General features: G+C 36.7%; 1 protein-coding gene across 4 annotated transcripts in view; it reads right to left on the bottom strand.

Annotated features, from left to right (window-relative positions):
• The window catches only part of LOC145267077 (bromodomain-containing protein 8-like), an 81,183-nt gene that overhangs the window by 22,879 nt on the left and 36,436 nt on the right, over nucleotides 1-21,868 (bottom strand). For 2 of the 4 annotated variants that reach the window (XM_080123043.1, XM_080123044.1), the window contains exons 9-13: nucleotides 21,202-21,630; nucleotides 19,206-19,728; nucleotides 10,052-10,258; nucleotides 6,997-7,307; nucleotides 2,146-2,356 (exon numbers count right to left, since the gene is read on the bottom strand). In XM_080123043.1, the coding sequence (XP_079979169.1) occupies nucleotides 2,146-2,356; nucleotides 6,997-7,307; nucleotides 10,052-10,258; nucleotides 19,206-19,728; nucleotides 21,202-21,630 (1,681 nt within the window). The remainder of the gene's footprint in view (nucleotides 1-2,145; nucleotides 2,357-6,996; nucleotides 7,308-10,051; nucleotides 10,259-19,205; nucleotides 19,729-21,201; nucleotides 21,631-21,868) is intronic. The other 2 variants (XM_080123045.1, XM_080123046.1) reach the window with 1 other exon arrangement.

Below are 21,868 nucleotides of genomic sequence, written 5' to 3'. Positions count from 1 at the left end.
ATAAAGAAAAGAGAATATCACCACAATTAGTAATTCAGTTTAAACTGTAACTAAAGAGAGAGAGAAGAGAGGAAGAAATAGAGAGAAATGGTGGGAGTGACAAATGCGAGAGTGATAGATATACCCTATATATTAAGTTTCATGTCTGTACACCAAAAACTGCCAAAGGAGTTTGTCATGAAAATTTTTTTAAACGAATATATATATATATATATATATATATATATATAGGAAGAGATTTGTGTTTACTATAACTATTTTACGCAAATATTACGCAAGTGTAGAATATCTGCATGAATATAATTATACATAATAGTTAATTAAAGATGATCATCCCATAAGAAAACTGAAAAAACTAATAGAGAATTAATTAAAATGAATGTTTAATAGAATATACAAATTAGCTAGATCGTTTGCAGATGAATGCAATTCCACAACTCATATATAACAAATCAATAAATTTGATTGGTTACTTAGCTGAACACTTATATATAGACTCCTTCAGTCTTTAACAGACTATGGATACCCACGAAAGGGTGCCTGCGCGTGGAATTTTTGTGGCAGGAGGTGCGCAATCTCCAAGCACACCTCTCCTGAGTCGACATTGTTAAATACCAGTGGCAAGTTAAGTGTACGTACAGGACGACTGGAAACAAATGCCGAGATAAACGGAGAGCTCATACAGTGCCTAGAATTCCCAAATTCTCACTATTTGGAATAAAAGCAGCAAGTTTTAGTCTCCCCTCCATCAAGGCCATAAGGTTTGGGGAAATCTATATATATAAAAGGCAAAAGTGGTGTGTGCGTTTTTGTATGCCCATGAAAGGTTTTTTTCGGGGGGGGGGGGTCTCGAGAGGGTTACGATTTTCTAGAACTTTTTATATATACTCCCTAGATGATAATATTTACGATTTTCTAGAACTTTTTATATATACTCCCTAGATGATAATATCTACGATTTGCGGACGGACACCGTCTCTACATTTATTTTGATCGACTTTCATAAAATTCCCTCTATTCCGTCCTTTCGCGTGTTTGTTTTTCTTTTTCGTATTATAAATAAAGCGAAACTAATCAAAGCGAAGTAGGTCGCCTGGCTTTCCTGCCAAGAACGTCTTGAAAGCAATTAGCTTTGATCTGTGTTGGGAAAACTCTTCATATCAGACAACTGCTATTCATTTGAGAGCTCCCCCTTTTTGGGGGAGCCGGTTTTCCCCAACAACATGAGAAAACAAATACGGCGAGAAGCTTGACTGGCCTCATTTCTGCACCTACGTGAACTCATTTCTGCAAGTCAACTTTTTAATCGTTAAATTTGAACATTTTTCACTTCCTCTCACGTCTTAGCGTAGCGGTAAGATCTCAGCTTTTCTTTCATTCTCTTTTCCGCCTTCGCATCATGGGTTCGAGCCTACCTGCCCCCCCCAACAAAAACAAACACCTGGGCAGTGCCAGGCACCTGCGCTAGTATATATATATATATATATATATATTACGTACATATATTTTCAGTATGTACTTTAACAGTACCCAATAGAGGAGTAGAGCTTAGTAGTTGTAATAGTAGTATATATGTTTATGGCAAGTAAGCTATGCAGTTGTTTCACTCTCAAAGGAAATCATCGAGCTAATTGTGTGGATGCATGGTTTTTGGTTGCTTTTAAATCAAAATAGTGTTATATACAGCATAACACTTGCATTTGGAAAAAAACTCCCTGCTTCCCCAACCGTATCAAAATGCAAAAATTTAAATGCAATGTAAGCAAACGTCTTGCTGCTCATCCAGGTTGACCACTTATAAATCTGACCCCTATCACAGTTACCCTTTATTTTATTTAGCTCCATTTTCAGGAGGTTAGGCACAAGGTCAAGTGAAAGTGTTTTCGTGAAATGAACTGGATTCGAACCAGCACACACTGGTTTTCAGTCCGTGTTTTTAGCCACATTCATCTTCCCCCTCCGTCTTTCTGCTTTGTAATATGAACAAATATCTTGCCACCAAACTCCCCACCTAGGTTGGCTACTTATAAATCTGGCTCCTATCATGGTCACCTATTGTCCTCCAGTGTCAATATGTCTTGTTTTAGTGTGAACAAAAGTTTAAAAAATAAAAAATAAATAAAAAAAACGGGCTTTAATATTTACCTCTGCCACGTCCCCTGGGGCGACCTACACTGGATGTCGGCTCACTAAGCTTGGAGGAGATACTGCTTGATGGTGAAGACGGTTCATCTTTTATCGATATTGAAATCTCATCATCGACACAGATGAACTTATTCCCCAACGTGCAAACGGGGGAATCGGCCTCATCAGCTTCGGGCTGTAACGTTTCATCCAAGCTGTGTTTACTGGATTCCTGGACATTAAAAAAAAAGAAACAAGACAGTGTGTCACAGTTTGCTTGAAGCATTGTGTGGAATATATAAAGTAGGAGATGTTCCCATCCTTACAAAACAACTCTCAGGGACTTTAACATGATTAATTTATATATAGACTAGCAGGCTGCCCGGCATTGCCTGGTCATAAAATATGCTTAGATATTATATTTTAATTTATGCAGATTTATTATTATAGAGCCAATTCTCTTTTGATGATTATATTGTACCTAATATATTGTAGTGATTTCAATAAGTAAAAAAAAAAAAAAATGACTTGTTTGCCATCAGCTAGAATTGAAACCAAAACATAGATTTCCAGCTTTATCTGTTAATGTATGCCCTAAATCCATATGCATACAAAACCACAAAAACTAACGCTGTTTAACCTATAACTTTTAATTAATGCAAACGCAGAAAAAAAAAATGGGTGTACTTGACTTACACTAAGCCATGGTCAATGTTTTTTTTTTTTTTTTCAATTTTTCTCCCTTAGCAGCTATTTTACCGGCTAAAATACAAATTGAAAATGTGTTACACGTACAAATACCCTATATATCAAATTTCAACTCTGTAACCAAATATTGAGAGAGGTGTTTGATAGATTTTTCGCAAACATACCGACAAGGTCACTTTTTAACATACATATATAAATTTCTGTGTGCTAGAACATTTTCATCTTAAATTCTATGCAATTATGCAGAATGTAGAAACTATGCATAAATAGAATTAAGTGTAAAAGTAAAATGAAACCAATCATCTAATAAGGAACCGTAAACAACGAATAAGTGATTAAAGCCCACTTTTCTAAGGAATATGCAAATTAGTTAACCTTTATGTAATTGCTCGTATATCCATGACTGAGTATATTAAAAAGTTTGTTTTAATAATTTTTAGATAGAAAAAGAATAGGCTTTTAATATCAATGTCAAAGTGAGAAAACAAATGTATCGATATATAGATATGTAATTGGCAGAAATAGAAACTAGTTTTTTTTTCTTTTTGTTTTTTTTTTTTTGAGGAGGACGTGTAACATTAGGTAATCATCAAGGCCATCCCTATAAAAGGCCCAGAGATCTAACATTTAAAGTCTCTTATTGGATGCAAGATTTACAATCAGCTAACATATCTTTTCAGTTGTTAACACTACCCTTATTGCCTGATATGGGTCCTGAACTGTCAACCTCTGTCCCATCGACGAAATGTTGCATCCCTCTGCCTGTTTTACAAGTATTTTAATGGTGGATGCTCCGACGAACTGTAAGCCCTTGTACCCCCTCGACGTAAATATCCTCGACAAACAACAAAGTTCCACCCCTACACAGTGTAGATCCCTAGATGTAAGAAAGCCTTCTACTCTAATAGTTTCTTCCCCAGAACTGCTAGACTTTGGAATTACCTTCTGCTTCCCCAACTGTACTGACATGCAGAAGTTCAAGTGCAATGTGAACAAACATCTTGCTGCTCAACTCCCTACATAGTATCCCTTCAACTTATGTCTCTGATAGTAGCCTCCTACATCAAAGTACACTGTTCCTTGTTTGGAGTGAAAATGTAATAAATAAAAAAATAAATTGCTCCTAGAGAATTTCATTCTGGAAAAGAATTTAACAGGTTAAAAAGTCTAGCGGATTAATAGTGAATAAGTCACGTAGAGGCGAGAAGCACAAACACGAGAAGTGGCCACACAATTTTATTAATATTATAATTGATATTATATAAATAAGTAGGTTTTTCTTTGTTATTGACGCAAAATTCAAAAATTGAAATATTGAATTTCACGTAAAACTGATGATATCTACTAAATTGTCATGTCACAGTAATGAAAATATCCAAAAATTACGAAAAAATGATAAGGTAGAAATTATTAATGTAAATTGAGTTTTGTGATATTGGCCAAAGATTTTAAGTTTTCAGAAAATATTTACCTTCCCTTTTATAATTCGAAGTTTGATTTCTTTTTTGAGCAAAACTCAATTTTTGGCAACTGTCTTCAGAAACTGTTTTCATCAATAACTATTTTTTTACCTTATCGTTTTTCGTAATTTTTGGATATGTTCATTACTACGACATGACAATTAAGTAAATACTAATGGTTTTACTTGAAATTCAATATTTCGAGTTTCAAAATTCACAACAATAACGAAGAAGCACCAAGGATTCTAACCATGGCACGGATTAAACTTAGGTTATCTTAAAAAAAAAAAAAAAAAAAAAAAAAAAAAAGAATTCATGCATTGAAATATACATATTTGCCTTCGTTTATTTTGTATCTTTGTTTATAGGAATTTGTCAGTGTGTTTGCAAGAAATCTATCAAACTCCTCTCTGAATATTTAGTCTTCAGAGTTGAAGTTTGATGTTTAGGATATTTGGACCTATAACACACTTTCGATTTGTATTTTAGCGAGTAAAATACCTGCTAAGGGAGCAAAATTGAAAAAAAAAAAAAAAATTAACCTTGGCCTGGCATAAGTTGAGTACGTTCGTTTTGTTTTTGTTTTTTTTCTGCGCATGCGTTAATTAAAAGTTATAGGTTAGATAACATTTTCGTTTTTGCAATTTTGTATGCATATGGATATAGGTCATACGCTAATGGATAAGGCTGGAGATAAAGAGTTTTAGTTTCAATTCTAGCTGATGGCACACATTATTTACCTGTATCTTTGTTTATAGGAATTTGTCGATTGTTAAATTTACCGATTAGCATAATGCATTTTTTTTATTATTTGGTATATTAAACATATAAAAGCATCAAGCTAATCTTGCAGGAGAATTTTCCCAGTTTTTAACTGCTACCTTGATTAGCTTAGAAAAAAACAGCTTTCAGTAAAAGTTCCCAGTTGCATGATTGTCTGACTCGTCATAAGAATGACCATGGTTAGCACTCATTAAGGTCAAGAGTCACTCAAGGATAAAAGTTAATTTCAAGAGATAAGGGTACCTATGCATCTTTTGAACCAGATGTAACTTAGCGTTTGCTTGACTTTCTCTAGAGCATGACGTTAACAGACGGATAATGCTGAGCATTGCTGATGAAATCATGGTCATTTAAGGCCAAATAAGTGTTTTTTTTGTATTGGGGTTTGTTTTAGTAGAGTAGGTATTCTTTATTTTCCAGTATGTCGAGGTGAGTTTGGAGGAAGTTTAATGAGGAATTTGGGTTGAACATTTTTTTTTTTAGGTAGATTTATATTTTGGAGAACAGATTTACTTCTTTCAAGTAATATTGAAGTTTTTTTTTTTTTTTTTCATTTATATTTCCAAACGAGATCTATAATGTTGTTAGTGTTGTAATGTTTGTGGTGTAAGGGAGCTAGGTCGATGCAGTTTATTAGAAAATGTTTAACAGTGTAGTTTTCTTGGCAAAGTAAGCATTCAGGTGGGTTTTCTCCTTTCAATAGGTTGTTTGGTTGTTTTTGTTTTACGGCATATCAACCCTTTTCGGGTTATTTAATGCCGAATCCAAAGATTTTGAAGAAAAAATTTTTAATAGAATATATTTGTTGTTTTCAAGTCGGTTTCTATTTAACCCATAGTTGGAACTCTAACAGGTACTACCACTCTGGGTCAGAGTGTACCTGGGAGCAATGGCAATTAAAGGGTGGTTCCACACTCCCTAAAGCCCACAAGCTGGGGCCTTACCATTGGATATAGTTTAAGGTCATATCCAGGACCCCCATTGAGGGACTTCTACCCTCTGCAGGGGGACAGTCGGTGTATTCTAATACCCCACCGACAGGGCCATCCTTTCAATAGGAATGAATGAGTGATATTTGTGTGCCCTGTTCTTAATCTTGTAATGATCACCTCTTCTTTCCGATTTAGTTTGGATTAGGAACTCCATTCCCCAAGTGTGGGTTTGATTTCTTGTAGCTTGTTTTTTGTATAAGTGCTCCATTGTTGCTGCCATTTTGTTTTGATGTATGGGTTTATGGTTGGTTTTAAGTCAGTGTAAGGGATTTTTATGTTGGATATTTCCAGGTTTAGTGACTCTTTAGCAGCTAGGTCAGCTTTTGTGTTTCCTAACTGCTATCTTGATTAGCTTAGAAAAAACAGCTTCCAGTAAAAGTTCCCAGTTACATGATTGTCTGACTCGTCGTAGGAATGGCCATAGTTAGCACTTATCAAGGTTAAGAGCCACTCAAGGATAAAAGTTAATGTCAAGAGATGAGGAAAACTATGAGAGTGCCAACATCCATCAGAGGTATTCTTGAATTGAAAGCCATATTTAATATCAGAAAAGTTTTTCGTTGGGTAGCTATTCTGTACAAATCTCAGACTTTAAAATTTTGCATGCAAAAAGCAAAAGATTTTTCTTGTGTTGACATGACAAATTATGTACTAAAATGCTAAAAGATTCAATATTTTAATGGAGTAATTCTGGTTTCTGATTGGTTGTGTGCACCCTCGACACATGACATTGTCCCAATTCATTGCAGGATTTTTCATTTGAGAAAATGTCTAAAAATTAAAGCTTAATCTTAAGGGGTCTTAAGAAGAAACTGAAACGCAAGGAATCTTGCTTGATTGATGTCTAACGGCTATGCAAATCTGAAAGAGGTAATGATGGGGTAAGCGAAGGATTGATATGATTTTAGAGTTTTGCTTCTCGTACTTACATCTGTTTTTATCTGTATTATTGGTGTCGGAATGCCAGATGAAGATTCCGGAATGCTTGCAGCAGGTGAGGACGACGTTTCAAGGAATGCGGCTGCTGCACAGGCTTCATCCAATTCAGTCTTTGGGGAGAGCATCGGCGCCTGCTGCTGTGTTTCTTCATCCTCTGTTTCAATCTTCGATGATATGGCAGCGGCAACTGAAGCCAGCTTCTCATCGTCCACATCGAGAAGGTCTTTGGCCTGGTAACCCATCGATGATGTGTCTTCGTCTTGGATGTTACCAAGAGGAGTCGGCTTTTCTTCAGGACATTCTGTACGGAAGAAAAACGAAAAAGTTAATGAGAGTAATGTCATCAATACTGCCTCTGACAAGATTTCAGCATGAGAATTTACTTTTTAGTACAAGGGTTTCCAAATTACAGCCCATGAGCCTGATCCAGCCTACCAAAGTCTTTAATCTGGCCCATGGAGCTCTCATAGAAAACATAAAAATATTCAGGAAAAAGTAAAATATTAGTCTTCAGGAAATTGGACAGTTGGTTTTTTCATTTTTTTTTTTTTTGGCATATAAGAAAAAGAAAAAGAAAAAGAAAAGAAAGAGAAAAAAACTACAAAGAACAAACTGTCCAATTTCCTAAAGATGAATATTTTATTTGAAAATTTGAAAGAAAAAAAAATTTTTTTTTTTTTTTTTACTCACATTCATCCCCTAACAATGCATATTGCCACTTGGACATTAGGAGCTACTATTTGAGACAATGCCTAGGAAAGATTAATAAGATGTTGGTTTACATTACATTTAAACTTCTGCATATCAGTACAGTCACTCTTTTACAATGATTTGTAGCATCTATGAATTTTTGCCTATTTGTATTTGACTTATGACATACAAACCGGTGGAATGCATGCTGTCTTAGTGTAACTGCGGCTGCATAATTTGTAGTGAACCATGGGGATGAGTAGGGCTTGCTATAATACTTTCGTGTGGGAACGTGCTTCAATGTCCGCTTTGCACCATTCAGTTGTCTCCTTGGCATACTGTTGAGCAGGAAGAGAGAAGATATTGGTCCACCAGGCATCTCTGATGTGTTTTCTAATGGCTTCCCTGTCAGCCCAGTAGTACCTTGTGGTTTTGAGCAATAGTTCCTCACCTTGGGGTTGGGATTCAAGTGTGATGTTAACTGATACCACTAGGTGGTCTGCGTTTCCAAATAGACTGTGGGCATTAGTCACACAATCCTTGGATACTGTGGTGAGGAATAGGTCTAGAAGTGAAGCCTGCTGGGTTTCATGATCTGGTAAGTGGGTTGGGAGCATTACTGTCTGTGTGAGGGAATGGGCTAAAGAGAAGCTATAAGTAGAGCATCCAGCTGCATCTGTGTAACCTGAGAAACCAAGCCAATTTTTATGGTGGGCATTAAAGTCACCAAATACATGTATTTGGGCGTTACTATTTAAGAAGTGCTACATCTATACTATCAGAGACATGATCGATTAGGGTACAGTCCTGACTTGAGGGAGAACGATAGAGAAAATATAAGTAATTAACGCAGTGATGAAAGGCTAGTCGAAAGCACATAAAAGCCTGGTCATCCAATTCAAGACGATCTCTAGTTAAAGGGCGGATGCTACAAATATAGACTCCAAGCTTGTGCCTATAACTATCCAAGTTCTTATGGCAGAGAAGGAAGTATCCTGTCATGTTAAAATAGTTAGGGGGAATTGAGGAGTGTAACTTTGTTTCACTTAATGCTAAGATATCTGGGCAGTTTACTAAGAGGTAAGACTATACATCATCTAGATTACTTCTAAACCCATGGATATTTGTGAAAGCAAGCCTTAAGCGAGGGAGCGAATTAGTTTTGTTTGGGTGGTTGTCTAGTTTAATTGTGATATTTGTTTGGGTTGTCATTTCATTACGTTTTGTTTAATTTCAGGTTAAGGAAAGAGTGTTGAGCAAAGTGGGCCATTTTTGACGCCAAGTATACACACACACACACACACACACAGTCCTGCCTAGAAAGTTGTGGCCTCGTGAAAGCCCACCAGAGTTATAGCAGAGTCCTTTTCCATGCGCAACATGGCACTACAACTATTCCGATATCATACAACTGATGATAGAGCAGCCACTCAAAGTGCTACCAAAGAATTAGGGCACCTGTACTATCAGTTGGAAACAGCAACCAGACAAACTGTCAATCATGTACCCTCAACCTCTCAGACAAGACCAGCGCAAACCAGCCGAGAGAGCACAAGTGGCATGCAAGCAAACTCAATTTGCTTAGTTTCTGAAAGAAAGAGAAATTTAAAATAGGGAATAGGGGAACGGTGTTCAATGTTCTAGTTAGGAAATAAGGCCAAGCATAGGGTAGCTCAGGGGAGTCCCTGGTATTGTACCTCTGTGCCTAGCTAATAGACAAAAAAGGAGTGTCTGGTCTTTCTAACCATCAAATCTTAATTTATTATCAAGTGTTTCCAACAGTGAATTTCTTTTTATTCAGGAAAAAAATTTTAAAATGTGTGAAAATAGTGCATTGGTTTTTCTTTTTGTTTAAAAAGACAATTAAAAGAATAAGGTTTTGGAGAACCAGTTTCACTAAAAAAGCAAAACTAAGAAGAAAAAAAAGTATAAAATGTGTCCAGGTCACTTTTTCTTTTTTTTTGCTACCGTAGCTCTAAAAAAATCAACCATATGCCAGACTGTTTAAGACATGAAGGGGATCAGTTAATAACGACTTGATTATGGGACAAGATGAAAAGTTTATCATCATCAAGGGCGACCCAAAGGCTCCCTTTTAGTTAGCTGCTACACCGAGATATAGGGGAGGGTGCCATTTGATTTCCAGGATGACTATACTTGTCCTTGAGCCTCCCTTTATAATGCTGAGTGTTTAGCAAGGGGGGGGAGGGGGTATCAACTTTCATTTTCTAAGTCTTTAGTATGATTGAACCCTGGGCTTCCGGCCCATTAGCAAATACTCTTACAATTATACAGTTAAAAACGAAAATGATGATAAAATAAAAATAAAAAAATAATAAATAAGTGAAGAATTACCTTGAGGTGTCGATAGGTTTTCTGTGGTTTGCGTATTAACACTCTCCGTAGACTCTTCTCTTACGGAAATGAGATCTTCTATTTTTAACTCTGTCTTGTCTTGGGTTAATTCCGGAATGGATGCAATTTCTAAGAGACTCCGAGGATCCACCACATGAATCTTACTCTGCGCAGGAGTTCCTAGCAACTTTGACAATGTCGGAGCAGCTAAACAGGGGGAAAAAAATATATATTTAGGAAAACATCTGACAAATTCTGAAGATGCGTACAGAGTGGAAAAATACTGTTCTTGTTCAGAATTTCCCCTATATTAAAATACAAAAATAAAGAAAAATCTGCATGATATAAAAATCCATGTTGAAAAAAAATGATATTCCAAAAATCACGTAAATTGATCAAGTAGTTTTCTTTTTAAATAAAGGAAATCATTGTTAAGTGATTAATACAAATTTGTAAACATTACAACATAAATCTTGCAAGTTTGAATTTTTTTTGAGTTGTCTCTTTGTTTATTGATTTTTTAAATTGCTTTCAAAATGGTCGACAAGATAGAAGCTCTTCTGTTACTTATAAAATTTTATTTTCTTATTTAAAAATAAAACTATCAATTTGTGATTTTTGGAATATGATATTTTCGTTTCTTCACGAATATGTACACCATACAGATTTTTCGTTACTTTTGTTTTTTAATATAGGGGGAATTCTGGATAAGAACCAAAAACTCTTCTACATTTGGAATGGGCAAAGCATGTATTGTTGAAGAATGAGTTAGGTCTCACTTGGAAGGCTAGGCTTTATCATTTCCGCATTGATTTTAATAACGATTTTTCTATCATCAAACAAAATGCGACCAATCTATATATTATTTTTGTCCCTTCCTTAGTTAGTCTGTACATTACACTTTGAAAAAAGGCTGAATACAATTTTTGAAGGCCAAAACTGCTTAAAAAAAAGGCCACATTTGGCTTTGAAAAGGTCAATCTGGCAACCCTGAACAAGAATATGAGAGTGACCTCTTTTGATGTAGCCTCGTTTTCGAATATCATAATAATATATGATCATTTTTGTGATGAGGGGTGAGAAAGGAACTCAGAGTAATCTCGATGTGCAATGGTTAAAAAGGGAACATTCAAAAGAAACAGAGTAAAAACAAAAAAGAACATTGTCTGCCAAAAGGTTATAGACTGAAGGAGTAAATTGTAGATTCTCTTTTATAATGTGATTTTATTATCTGTATTGAACTATGTAGCACAATATTACTTTCTGAATATTTATTAGTACATATTAATTTACCTCATTTGGTCAGTTCTATGTTTAAAATACAATGGCCATTATTTTCATAAAAATGTTAAACTCATATTTGCTGTGTGTCATTGGTTTTTCTGTTTAAAAAACGATTTCTTTGCCCTATCCAGAAAAATATCAGCTTTATCAAAACATATTTGTCAATAAGACATATTTCTCGTTTTCTGGAATCTCAACGGATCCTACTACTTTGGATTATTTGGATAACCTTGTTAGTAATTTGGAAAGGCCAAGTCAGAGCAATCAAGAAATGATTTTCTGACAAACAATCATATATTTTGTTAATCTATGTGAGTAAAAATATCCCTAAATAAAATTGTAGATCTATCCAAGTACTTCAGAATGATATATGAATGAACTTTGTAGGTCCATAAACAACAGAGATATCGTCTTTTATAGTTGGTCACTTCTTCATAAAAATTCACATTTTTGCAAAAAAGGTCAAGGTCATATCTTAGGAACCCTCTTGACCTTGAGATGTGTAACATGTGCCACTCAATTCCTTTCATGGAGATCTATAAGTGTAGCAAATTTGAAAAAAAATCCGTGTTGGGCATGGTATTTGCGCCACCAAAATTTATTGATTCGACCCAGAAGGAACCCATTATATATTTTGTTAATTCGTGCGAGTAATCTTCCCTGAAGACTCACCCAGCCGGTGTGAAACAGCTTCCGTCCAGAAGTTGTATGGTCACCATTACTGTAAATAGATATAGCTAGAAGGAGCAAGAATAAAGATATTCTCTCCGTATCAATTGTTCATTGTTTTACGTGATTTCTTTAACAGTTCTTGCTTTTCTATTAACATATTTTTTTATATTTTTGGAATCCTTTGAGAGGTGGTTTCATAATTTGTGTATTCATTCCTTTTGCATACTTTTATCCTTTATCTTTTTTTTTTTTTTTTTTACATAGGCGTCACCACTTATCAAGGCCGAGAGGCCACTCAAGGATAAGGGTAAAAGAGTATACAGTAGTCAAAAGGACAATATTGTAATCGATAGTAATGGAAGTTCGGTAAATTTGTTAACTTAAGTGTAACGGCTCATCAGAAACTTGTTCACGTTGGACTTGAAGAAAACCATATTATAGACAGCTGGAAAGCAGGAAAACGGAAGACAATTCCACAGGCATGCAGTTCTAAGAAAAAAAGCTTTGATCATGGAATCTATGTTTAGGTTTAGGCACAGATAAAGAGTGGGGGGAACTATTGATAGTGTTTTCAACTAGATGAGTGTTTCTTGTGAAAGTTTGGTGAGGGGGGACAATAGATTGAAGCTCAGTCGAAAACTTTCCATGAAAATAACGATAAAGCAAAGACAAACTCGCAACATCTCTTCTGTGAGAAAGAGGTTGCAGTGAAGAGAAAAGGACATCTCCCACGAGGACACAAAGTCTATTTTGACCCCTATCAAGGCAGGACAAGTCCTTTCTAGCAGCTCCTGCCCAGATGTGGCAACAGTATTCCATCCTTGGACGTACCTGGCTCTTATATAGATAGGGAATTGCATCAGCAGTGAGATATCTACTGGATCGATAGAAGGATCCGACCATTTTTCCAGCGGCCTTGGCAACAGATTTGATGTACGTATTCCATTTAAGATCAGGAGTAAAGGTCAAGCTCAGAAGCTTGTCAAAACTTGAGACCTCCCCAAGATGAGAGCCATTCATTTTAATTGATGCCATCTTCCTAGTTGTTGTTGTTTCACCATATTCTGGCCAACTCATCCTCTGACCTTCTTCAGGTGATTAACTGTGACAGGATAGGAATGCTGAGGCTTGTAGCTGTATCCCCGTAGTGCAGTGGATAGAGGCGTTAAATCTCTACGGTTCCAGGTTAGCATTGTTTGAAGAGAACAGTTTCAATCCTACCCAAGCAGACCAGGGGTTTAGCTGGCCAAAACTTGGTGAGACAACAACAACTATGGAAGGCAGTAATTACTGGGGATACAGTTACAAGACTCAGCATTCTTATTCTATTGCGGTTAATCACCTGAGAAAGCCAGAGGATGAGTTGGCCGGAACTAAAATGGAAAATGTACATCAAATCTGTTGCCAAGGTCACTGGAAAAATGGTGAGCTCCTATCGATCCAGAAAATATCTATTTGCTGATGCAATTATCTACCTATATAAGAACCAGGTATGTCCAAGGATGGAGTATTGTTGCCACATCTGGGCAGGAGCTGCTAGAAGAACCTTATTCTGCCTTGACAGAATTCAAGACAGACTTCGTAGCCTAGTGGGGGATACCCTTTTCTCTTCCCTACAACCTCTTTCTCACAGAAGAGACGTTGCGAGCCTGTCTCTGCATTATCGTTATTTTCATGGCAAGTGCTCGTCTGAGCTCTACTCTATAGTCCCTCCTCGCCAAACATTCAGGAGAAACACTCATATAGCTGAAAACACTATTAATAATTTCTCCCACTCTTTATTTGTGCCTAAACCTAAACGGAGATTCCATGAACAAAGCTTCTTTCTTAGAACTGGACGACTGTGGAACTCTCGACTGTTTGCCTTCTTTCTAGCTGACTACAATATGGTTATCTTCAAGTCCAATGTAAGCAAGTTCTTGATGAGCCGTTCCCCTTAAGTAATCCAATTTACCAAATTTACACTTCTAACGATTACTATGATATTGTCCCTTTGACTACTGTGCACTCTTCAACCTTTATCCTTGAGTGGCTTCTGGGCCTTGATAAGTGGCGATTCCTTTGTAAAAAAAAGAAAAAAAAGAAAACTTGGTGAAACAATAAGAACTATAAAGATGAGGATAACAGAATGAATTTTATGTTGTTAAATTAAAACGATCGCAAGAACACACTTTCATATCTAACACATATAATTACCTCTCAATTGATAGTAAGGTTTGCTAATTTTTAAACGACCCAATATTTGGGGGCTCAGAATTAAGGTCAATCTTTTTTTTTTTTGTAAAATAATGGTTTATCCACAGGGACACGTGGTGTAGTGGATAAAGTACTTGATAAAAATTCAGTTACACTCTTATGGGGGTTGAAAATTCAATCCTCAGTACGAGCCACACTTAAAATACAATTGAAATGAATGGTTCTTGTCTTGGGGAGGCTCCATGTTTTGACAAGCTTCTAGATCTGACCTTTACTCCTGATCTGAGATGGAACACATTCATCAAATCCATTGCTGCTAGAAAAATGGAGGGATTGTTCTACCGCTCCAGTAAATATCTCACTGCTGATGCAATTCTCTATAAGAGCCAAGTATGTCCAAGGATGGAGAACTGTTGCCTTGGCAGAGTTCAAAATAGACTTTGTAGCCGAGTGGGTGACGCCCTTTTCTCTTCCCTGCAACCTCTTCCCCACAGAAAAGAAATGAGCTTGTCTCTACTTTATTGTTATTTTCATGGCAAGTGCTTGTTTGCGCTCCAATCTATGGAACCCCGGCCTAAATTTCACGAAAAACACTTGTCTAGCTAAAACCACTATAAATAATTTCTCCTACTCTTTATCTGTGCCTAAACCTAAACGTAGATTCCATGAACAAAGCTTCTTTCTTAGAACTGCATGCCTGTGGAACTCTGTTCTATTTTCCTGCTTTCCAACTGACTACAATATGGTCGTCTTTAAGTCCAACACTAACAAGTTCTTGATGAGCCGTCCCCTTAAGTAATCCAATTTACCAAATTTCCACTAACGATTACTACATTTTCCCATTGACTACTGCACACTCATTAACCCTTATACTCGAGTGGCTTCAGGGCCTTGATAAATGGTGACTCCTTTGGAAAAAAAAAAAAAAAATATTGTGAATTACGTAGGACTTCTATAAAGTTATGGCTGATGGAACGAGAGCATGCTACCCCTGTGGATTATATAAAGGATTCTTCTCAGAATTCTGTGCAAATTTCCAAATTTGACAAGATATACCTTAAGAAGGTTGGAGGAGGTTACATCGTCCGAAATATTGTGAAAATAACACTCAAGACGAGAATATGCCGAAGAATTTAAATAGCACGCATTAAAAATTTGCCACTGCTCAACCAATCATAAGAAAGCAGAAAACGCAACATGAATTATGAATTGGTAGCAAATCACACACCTCATCTCAAGTTAATGTTCCGAATAAAAAACATACATTTGGAGAATTCGCCTAAAGACCATTGGTCAGCTCAGCGAGACGAGCAGACAGATGACAGCTGATCGAGGAGAGAAATTTAAAAGAGGAGAAAGAATTCTTTTATAAATTCATCCTCCTCTAAAGATGGTAAATCATCATCATAATCATCTTTGGTTTAATGTCTGTTGTACATGATGGCAGATGTTGGACAGCTTTAAGAAATGAACTCGCAAACTAACTTGTCTCTGGATAGATTTTTATTTCTCCTTCAGCTCAATTTTCATCTCTTCCTCCCACATTTTCCTCGGACTTCTAAGAACTGGACCTGTCACCTCAACTGTTCTACATCTATGAATTTAAAAACTCTCATCCATTCTTCCAACATTCAGTTTAACATTGTTTTTGTTTTTTATAAACTGACTTCTAAATTAATCTATCTCTGGCCAAATCTTTATTTATCCTTTTTGCAATCTGGTCCATTCTATCATTTCCTCCTATATTTTCCTTGGTGTTTCCCTGTGAACAGAACCTGCTACCTCAACTGTTCTTCATCTACTAACCCAAGAACTCTCATCAATTCTTTCGATGTGACCATACCATCAAAGTATATTCTTAAAAGAAATTGTATTACCCAAGAGGATGGCTCAACAAATATTTGTTCCTCTTGTCTTCTTCGGCCTTCCTTTGTGAACCGGACCTTCTACCTCAACTGTTCTACAGCAATTAATTTCTCAACTAACTTATCTCTGGCCAGGTCTTTATTAACCCCTTCTTTCACTCAAATCTATCATCCGTTTTTTAGAAACAGACTTCTAAATTAATCTATCTCTGGCCAGGTCTTTATCCCTTTTGCAACCTGGTCCATTCTATTTTTTCCTCCCATATTTTTCTTGGCCTTCCCTGTGAACTGAACCTGTTATTTTAATTGTTCTTCATTTACTAGCCCAAGAACACTTATACATTTTTTCAAGGTGACCATATCATCAAAGTCTCCTGTTCTGCACACAGCTCTCTAACTCAACTATTCTACATCCAACTAAAGAACTCCCATCTATTCTTTCACCATCATATTCAGTTTAACATCTGTTTTTTTAGAAACTGACCTTCAAAATTTTCTGGATTAGGATCTATTTGATCTAACACTTTTCGTTGGCAAGTTTTCCGGAGCAGTTTTCATAAAAAAAAAAAAAAGAAGAGAGACTTGCATTACATATGTATCGTATCATTCTCATATCATTTCTCTTCATGCAACACATGTCCTCAACTCTCACTGGCCAGGTTTCACTCTCGTAATTCTTACTTCATGCACACATGCCTGATAGACTCTTCCATTGGTTAACAATGGTAACGCTTTGCTGGTTAGCAATGACAGAAGTTCTCTGGATTTATAGCAAGCGATCATATTAGCACCTGCTTCATACCGTGCTCCAAGAAAATTGTAAAATCCTTTAGCACCAGTCAAATTTCTCAACTTGTGTTTTTCCCAAACAAGAAAAGCAACAGAACTTCTCTTCTTTATTATCGTAACACACCTGTGTTCTAATATTTGTTATAGTTCGTAGTGAGCTTTTCCTGTTGGATTATCGAAAGAACTGACCACTTACACCAAATACCCAACAAAACTGCACCAACACCAAAGTTTTGAAGACCTTCAAACACAGCGTGGGCATAGAATTATTGACACAGTAACTAGTTGGTTGTTTGGTTTTGTTTTACGGCATATCAACCTTTTTCAGGTTATTTAATGCCGAATCTAGTTATTTTGAGGAACGATTTTTAATGGAGTATATTTTTTTTTAAGTCAGATTCTATTTAACCCATAGTTGGGACCCTAATCGGTACTACCACTCCGGGTCAGAGTGGACCTGGGAGCAATGGCAATTAAAGAGTGGTGGGGCTTCACCATCGGATATAGTTTTAGGTCATATCCAGGACCCAGTAATTAGTTGGGACACATGCAACCCTTATGGCATTGTAATAGGTTTACTGTCAAGTCACATCGAACAGAACACAGGTTGGCTCTCTGGGTCGCGCTCGTACGACAATATGTTTATTTCCTTTATTGATCATCATGAGTGTTAATGGACGTCTTTTCCAGCAGTTTAATCTCTTTAGGGAGAGATCTAGGTTAGCCACCACCATCATCATATAAGGAATAAATTTTCACTCCAAAAGTAGATTATATAAGAAGGAAATATTCAATTTAAAATTAAGGTAATGTGTCAAGGGAAGTGACGTAAGAAAACAGAAAGGAGGTATGTGGTGGCAGGAGAGATTTTGAGTAGATGAAAATATTTGTAAAAAAAAAAAAAATAAAAAAATAAAAATTGAAAAAGCAAAAAGTGTAATGGAAAGTGCTAAGAAATAAAAGCGAAAAGTGCTATGTTATGGAGGAAAAAAAAAATCTACTTATCGTTTAAAAATTTGCGTGTTTCTTTGCAAGCAATAAAAAGTATGAAATCTCGACAATCATTAACGGACAAATATATTTATCATTCATGAATTGCACACAGTAGAGTAATAGTAAATTCTAAATCATGTCCCCTTGTAATAGTTAGTTATAAGTAATCCTTACTTCTCCTTTCATGTACAGTTATAAGTCTTCTTCCCAATAATAGTTACAGTAATTTTCCTCTATAATCATTGTTAATAAGTCGTCTTCCCTTGTAATGGTCGGTTACAAGTCGTCTTCCCTTGTAATGGTCGGTTACAAGTCGTCTTCCCTTGTAATGGTCCGTTACAAGTCGTCTTCCCTTGTAATGGTCCGTTACAAGTCGTCTTCCCTTGTAATGGTCCGTTACAAGTCGTCTTCCCTTGTAATGGTCCGTTACAAGTCGTCTTCCCTTGTAATGGTCCGTTACAAGTCGTCTTCCCTTGTAATGGTCCGTTACAAGTCGTCTTCCCTTGTAATGGTCCGTTACAAGTCGTCTTCCCTTGTAATGGTCCGTTACAAGTCGTCTTCCCTTGTAATGGTCCGTTACAAGTCGTCTTCCCTTGTAATGGTCCGTTAAAAGTCGTCTTCCCTTGTAATGGTCCGTTAAAAGTCGTCTTCCCTTGTAATGGTCCGTTAAAAGTCGTCTTCCCTTGTAATGGTCAGTTAAAAGTCGTCTTCCCTTGTAATGGTCAGTTAAAAGTCGTCTTCCCTTGTAATGGTCAGTTAAAAGTCATCTTCCCTTGTAATGGTCAGTTAAAAGTCGTCTTCCCTTGTAATGGTCAGTTACAAGTCGTCTTCCCTTGTAATGGTCAGTTACAAGTCGTCTTCCCTTGTAATGGTCAGTTATAAGTCGTCTTCCCTTGTAATGATCAGTTAAAAGTCGTCTTCTCTTGTAATGGTCAGTTACAAGTCGTCTTCCCTTGTAATGGTCAGTTAAAAGTCGTCTTCCCTTGTAATGGTCAGTTACAAGTCGCCTTCCCTTGTAATGGTCAGTTACAAATCATCTTCCTTTCTAATTACAAACTTTTAAAAAGTTTTCTTATTAAAAGCGCATATAAAGTCTAATTACATTATTTTTATCTGCATAATTTTATTAATTTTTATTGCATTTTTGTCAATGATGTCCTTTTCTTCTATTTTATTTCAATAATTCACATCACATTAGAAAAACTGAAGAACAATAAAAGCGAAGGAACTGATTTGCCTTGTTACCGCTTCCGGTACTACTACGCTGGAACTTAGAAAATATGTTAACTTACTATAACCGATTTTTTTTTCTGCAATGTTTTTAAGAATAAGCGGGTCAAGGAAGTGCAACTTACAGGTCGAAGGTGAGGTGATGTCTTGTGCAAGTCTGTTGACCCCTGCGGATAGCTCTGGTGAAATAGTGCTCACTATGGCGGGCGTGGCAAGCGTTTTAGGTATGGTCAGAGAAACCACGGCAGGTAACTGTGCCGGCAAAGTTACTGGTGAGGGTAGAGTTTGCAGTGGAGGGGCACTGCTGCTTAGTGTGGCGATATTAGGGAGTGCAGTAGGCATGTACTGCAGATGATGCTGCTGCGGATGATGCTGCTGCGGTTGCTGTTGTGGTGGAGGAGGAGGTGGAGGTATGGATGTAGGCTTACTGGGCAATGATATGGTCAGTCCTGTTGAACCAGTCGTCATGGTTATGGGAAGATCAACTGAAGCCAGCACTGATGTGGCAGAAGACGAAGATGACGATGATGATGATGATGTGGTGGATGATAGGGATAATAACGATGGCGTTGAATGGATGCTGGCTGCATCGGTCACCTGCAGATGTTGATATGCTTGGAGGGCCGCAGAATGTTCTAGTTCAGCCTCCTGGAATTGAAAAAGAACACATAAAAATATGTTTAAAAGTTAGAGTTTTTCTTTTTTTTAAGTGCTTCTGTAGATTGGTTATCCTTTAAATCAACACATTTCAAGTGAAAATATTATATACAAGGTGCCTTCAATCAGTTTTCAGACTTTTTTGTACAGGCATTTAAAATTCTCATAGACTCTTGAAAATTCATTATGTTATTACTATACATCTTAATGGGATGACTGACCAATTTTTATGATTTCAGGTTCAAATGAACAGCTACAGCAGGAATTGGAATACACCCTACTAAAGCCTGATTGTCACAGCTGGTGAATTTCAAAAATGCAATCTGGACGTGAGGACACTTTAGAAAAACGATATGCAATAAAATTTTGTTTTAAACTTGGAAAAAATGCCACAGAAACATATGGAATGCTTCAATTTGCTTTTGAACCATCTTGCATAAATCAAGCATCAGTTTTTGAGTGGCATAAGAGATTCAAGGAAGGCAGGAAATCTGTGAGGGATAATGAGAGGTGTGGGAGGAGTAAGGAAGTCGGAACACCAGAGTTGATTGGCTAAATAATGAATTTAATCTTTTTTTTTTTTTTTTTTTTCTTCGTTTGAAGATTGTAATGCTGGGTATGAGGCAGCCAAACCAGCTGCCAACATTTCCCTGCTTTTTATTGAAACCAACCAAGAGCTCTTTTTAGTATCCTCATTGTTCCCTTAAGTGTAATTGTCTGGATCTCTTTTGCACTTGGTTCACCAGGAATATTAGTTAGGTAGGACTTCAGGTTCTTCTTCATAAGCCCTGTGGCACCTATAATAACTGGAACGATTGATATCTCTTTAAGATTCCAGTTTCTTTTCATATCATACATGAGACCTTGATATTTGGTCTGTTTCTCCCTTTCAGCTCTGTTCAGACCTCCATCAGTAGGCACACTCACTTCAACCAAGGTTGCAACTCTCTTTGAATAGATAAGGATCGTCATGTGTCTAAAAAGACAAGACCATACATTTCTGTGGCATTTTTTCCAAGTTTAAAACAAAATTTTATTGCATATGCTTCTAAAGTGTCCTTACGTTGCATTTTTGAAACTCACCAGCTGTGACAATCAGGCATTAGTAGGATGTATTCCAATTCCTGCTGTAGCTGTTCATTTTAACTTGAAAATCATAAAAATTGGCCAGTCATCTCATAAGATGTATAGCAATAACATACTGAATTTTCAAGAGTCTACGACAATTTTAAATGCCTGTATAAAAAAAGTCTGGAAACTTATTGAAGGTAAATCATATTACCGATTTAAAATTTTTTAATTTGCATGTTTTTTTTTGCTAAGATGTGACACACACATTTATAAACGGATAACAGAATGCCTGTGGTTTACATAGATGTGTGAAAAAAAAAAAAAAAATTGAAAAGATTACCTATTGAAAATAAACAAAAAAAAAGAAAAAACTGCAGGAAACAAAAAAAATACCTTTTTAAGTTGTTGTAAACCATCTGCACTCTTAAGCTTACTTTGAAGGAGCGAAGAAAGCAGTGGTGAGGATGGAAGTGTCGACTTAGGCTTCTGCTGCTGCTGTTGTTGTTGTTGTTGCTGCTGCTGCTGCTGTTGCTGCCGTAACTGTTGTTGCAAAAACAAATGTTGAAACTGCTGTTGGACTTGTTGCGCCTGCGGGAGTTTCAACTGCTGCTGCTGTAACGGGGCTTGAACCTGCGCATGCTGCTGCTGCTGGGGTGGTGGTGGTGGCGGAAGAGTAGTAAGAGGTTCCGGAGTGGTGACAGTAGTAATCGGAGCTGCTACTTCCACAGACGGTATCACTGAGGTTACCATCGCTGGGGTGGTGGCTGTAGTAGTCGCTATTGGTAAGCTGCTCACAGCACTTGAATTGTCCAACTCAAATGGCTAAAATACAAGTAAAAAATAAGAGAATGCTATAGTTTGCTTGAAGCATTGTGTGTATTGTATAGATAGATTTTAGAAGGATATGATCCTGTAAAATTATGAATCGTAATAGACTGAAAGAATGGTTGAGAAATAAATCTAATATATATAAAGCTGAACAACCACATGCTTCCTCGTTCAACAACAATCACAGACACCAATGCTGTGTACAATGGCTTTCTTCTTTTTAATCTTCTCT

Source organism: Euprymna scolopes, chromosome 42 (genome assembly GCF_053919585.1).
Source record: "Euprymna scolopes isolate OS-2025 chromosome 42, ASM5391958v1, whole genome shotgun sequence".
Classification (NCBI taxonomy): Eukaryota; Metazoa; Mollusca; class Cephalopoda; order Sepiida; family Sepiolidae; genus Euprymna; species Euprymna scolopes.
The sequence above is the reverse complement of the archived record's forward strand: the minus strand, read 5'-3'. Positions and strand labels throughout refer to the sequence as shown.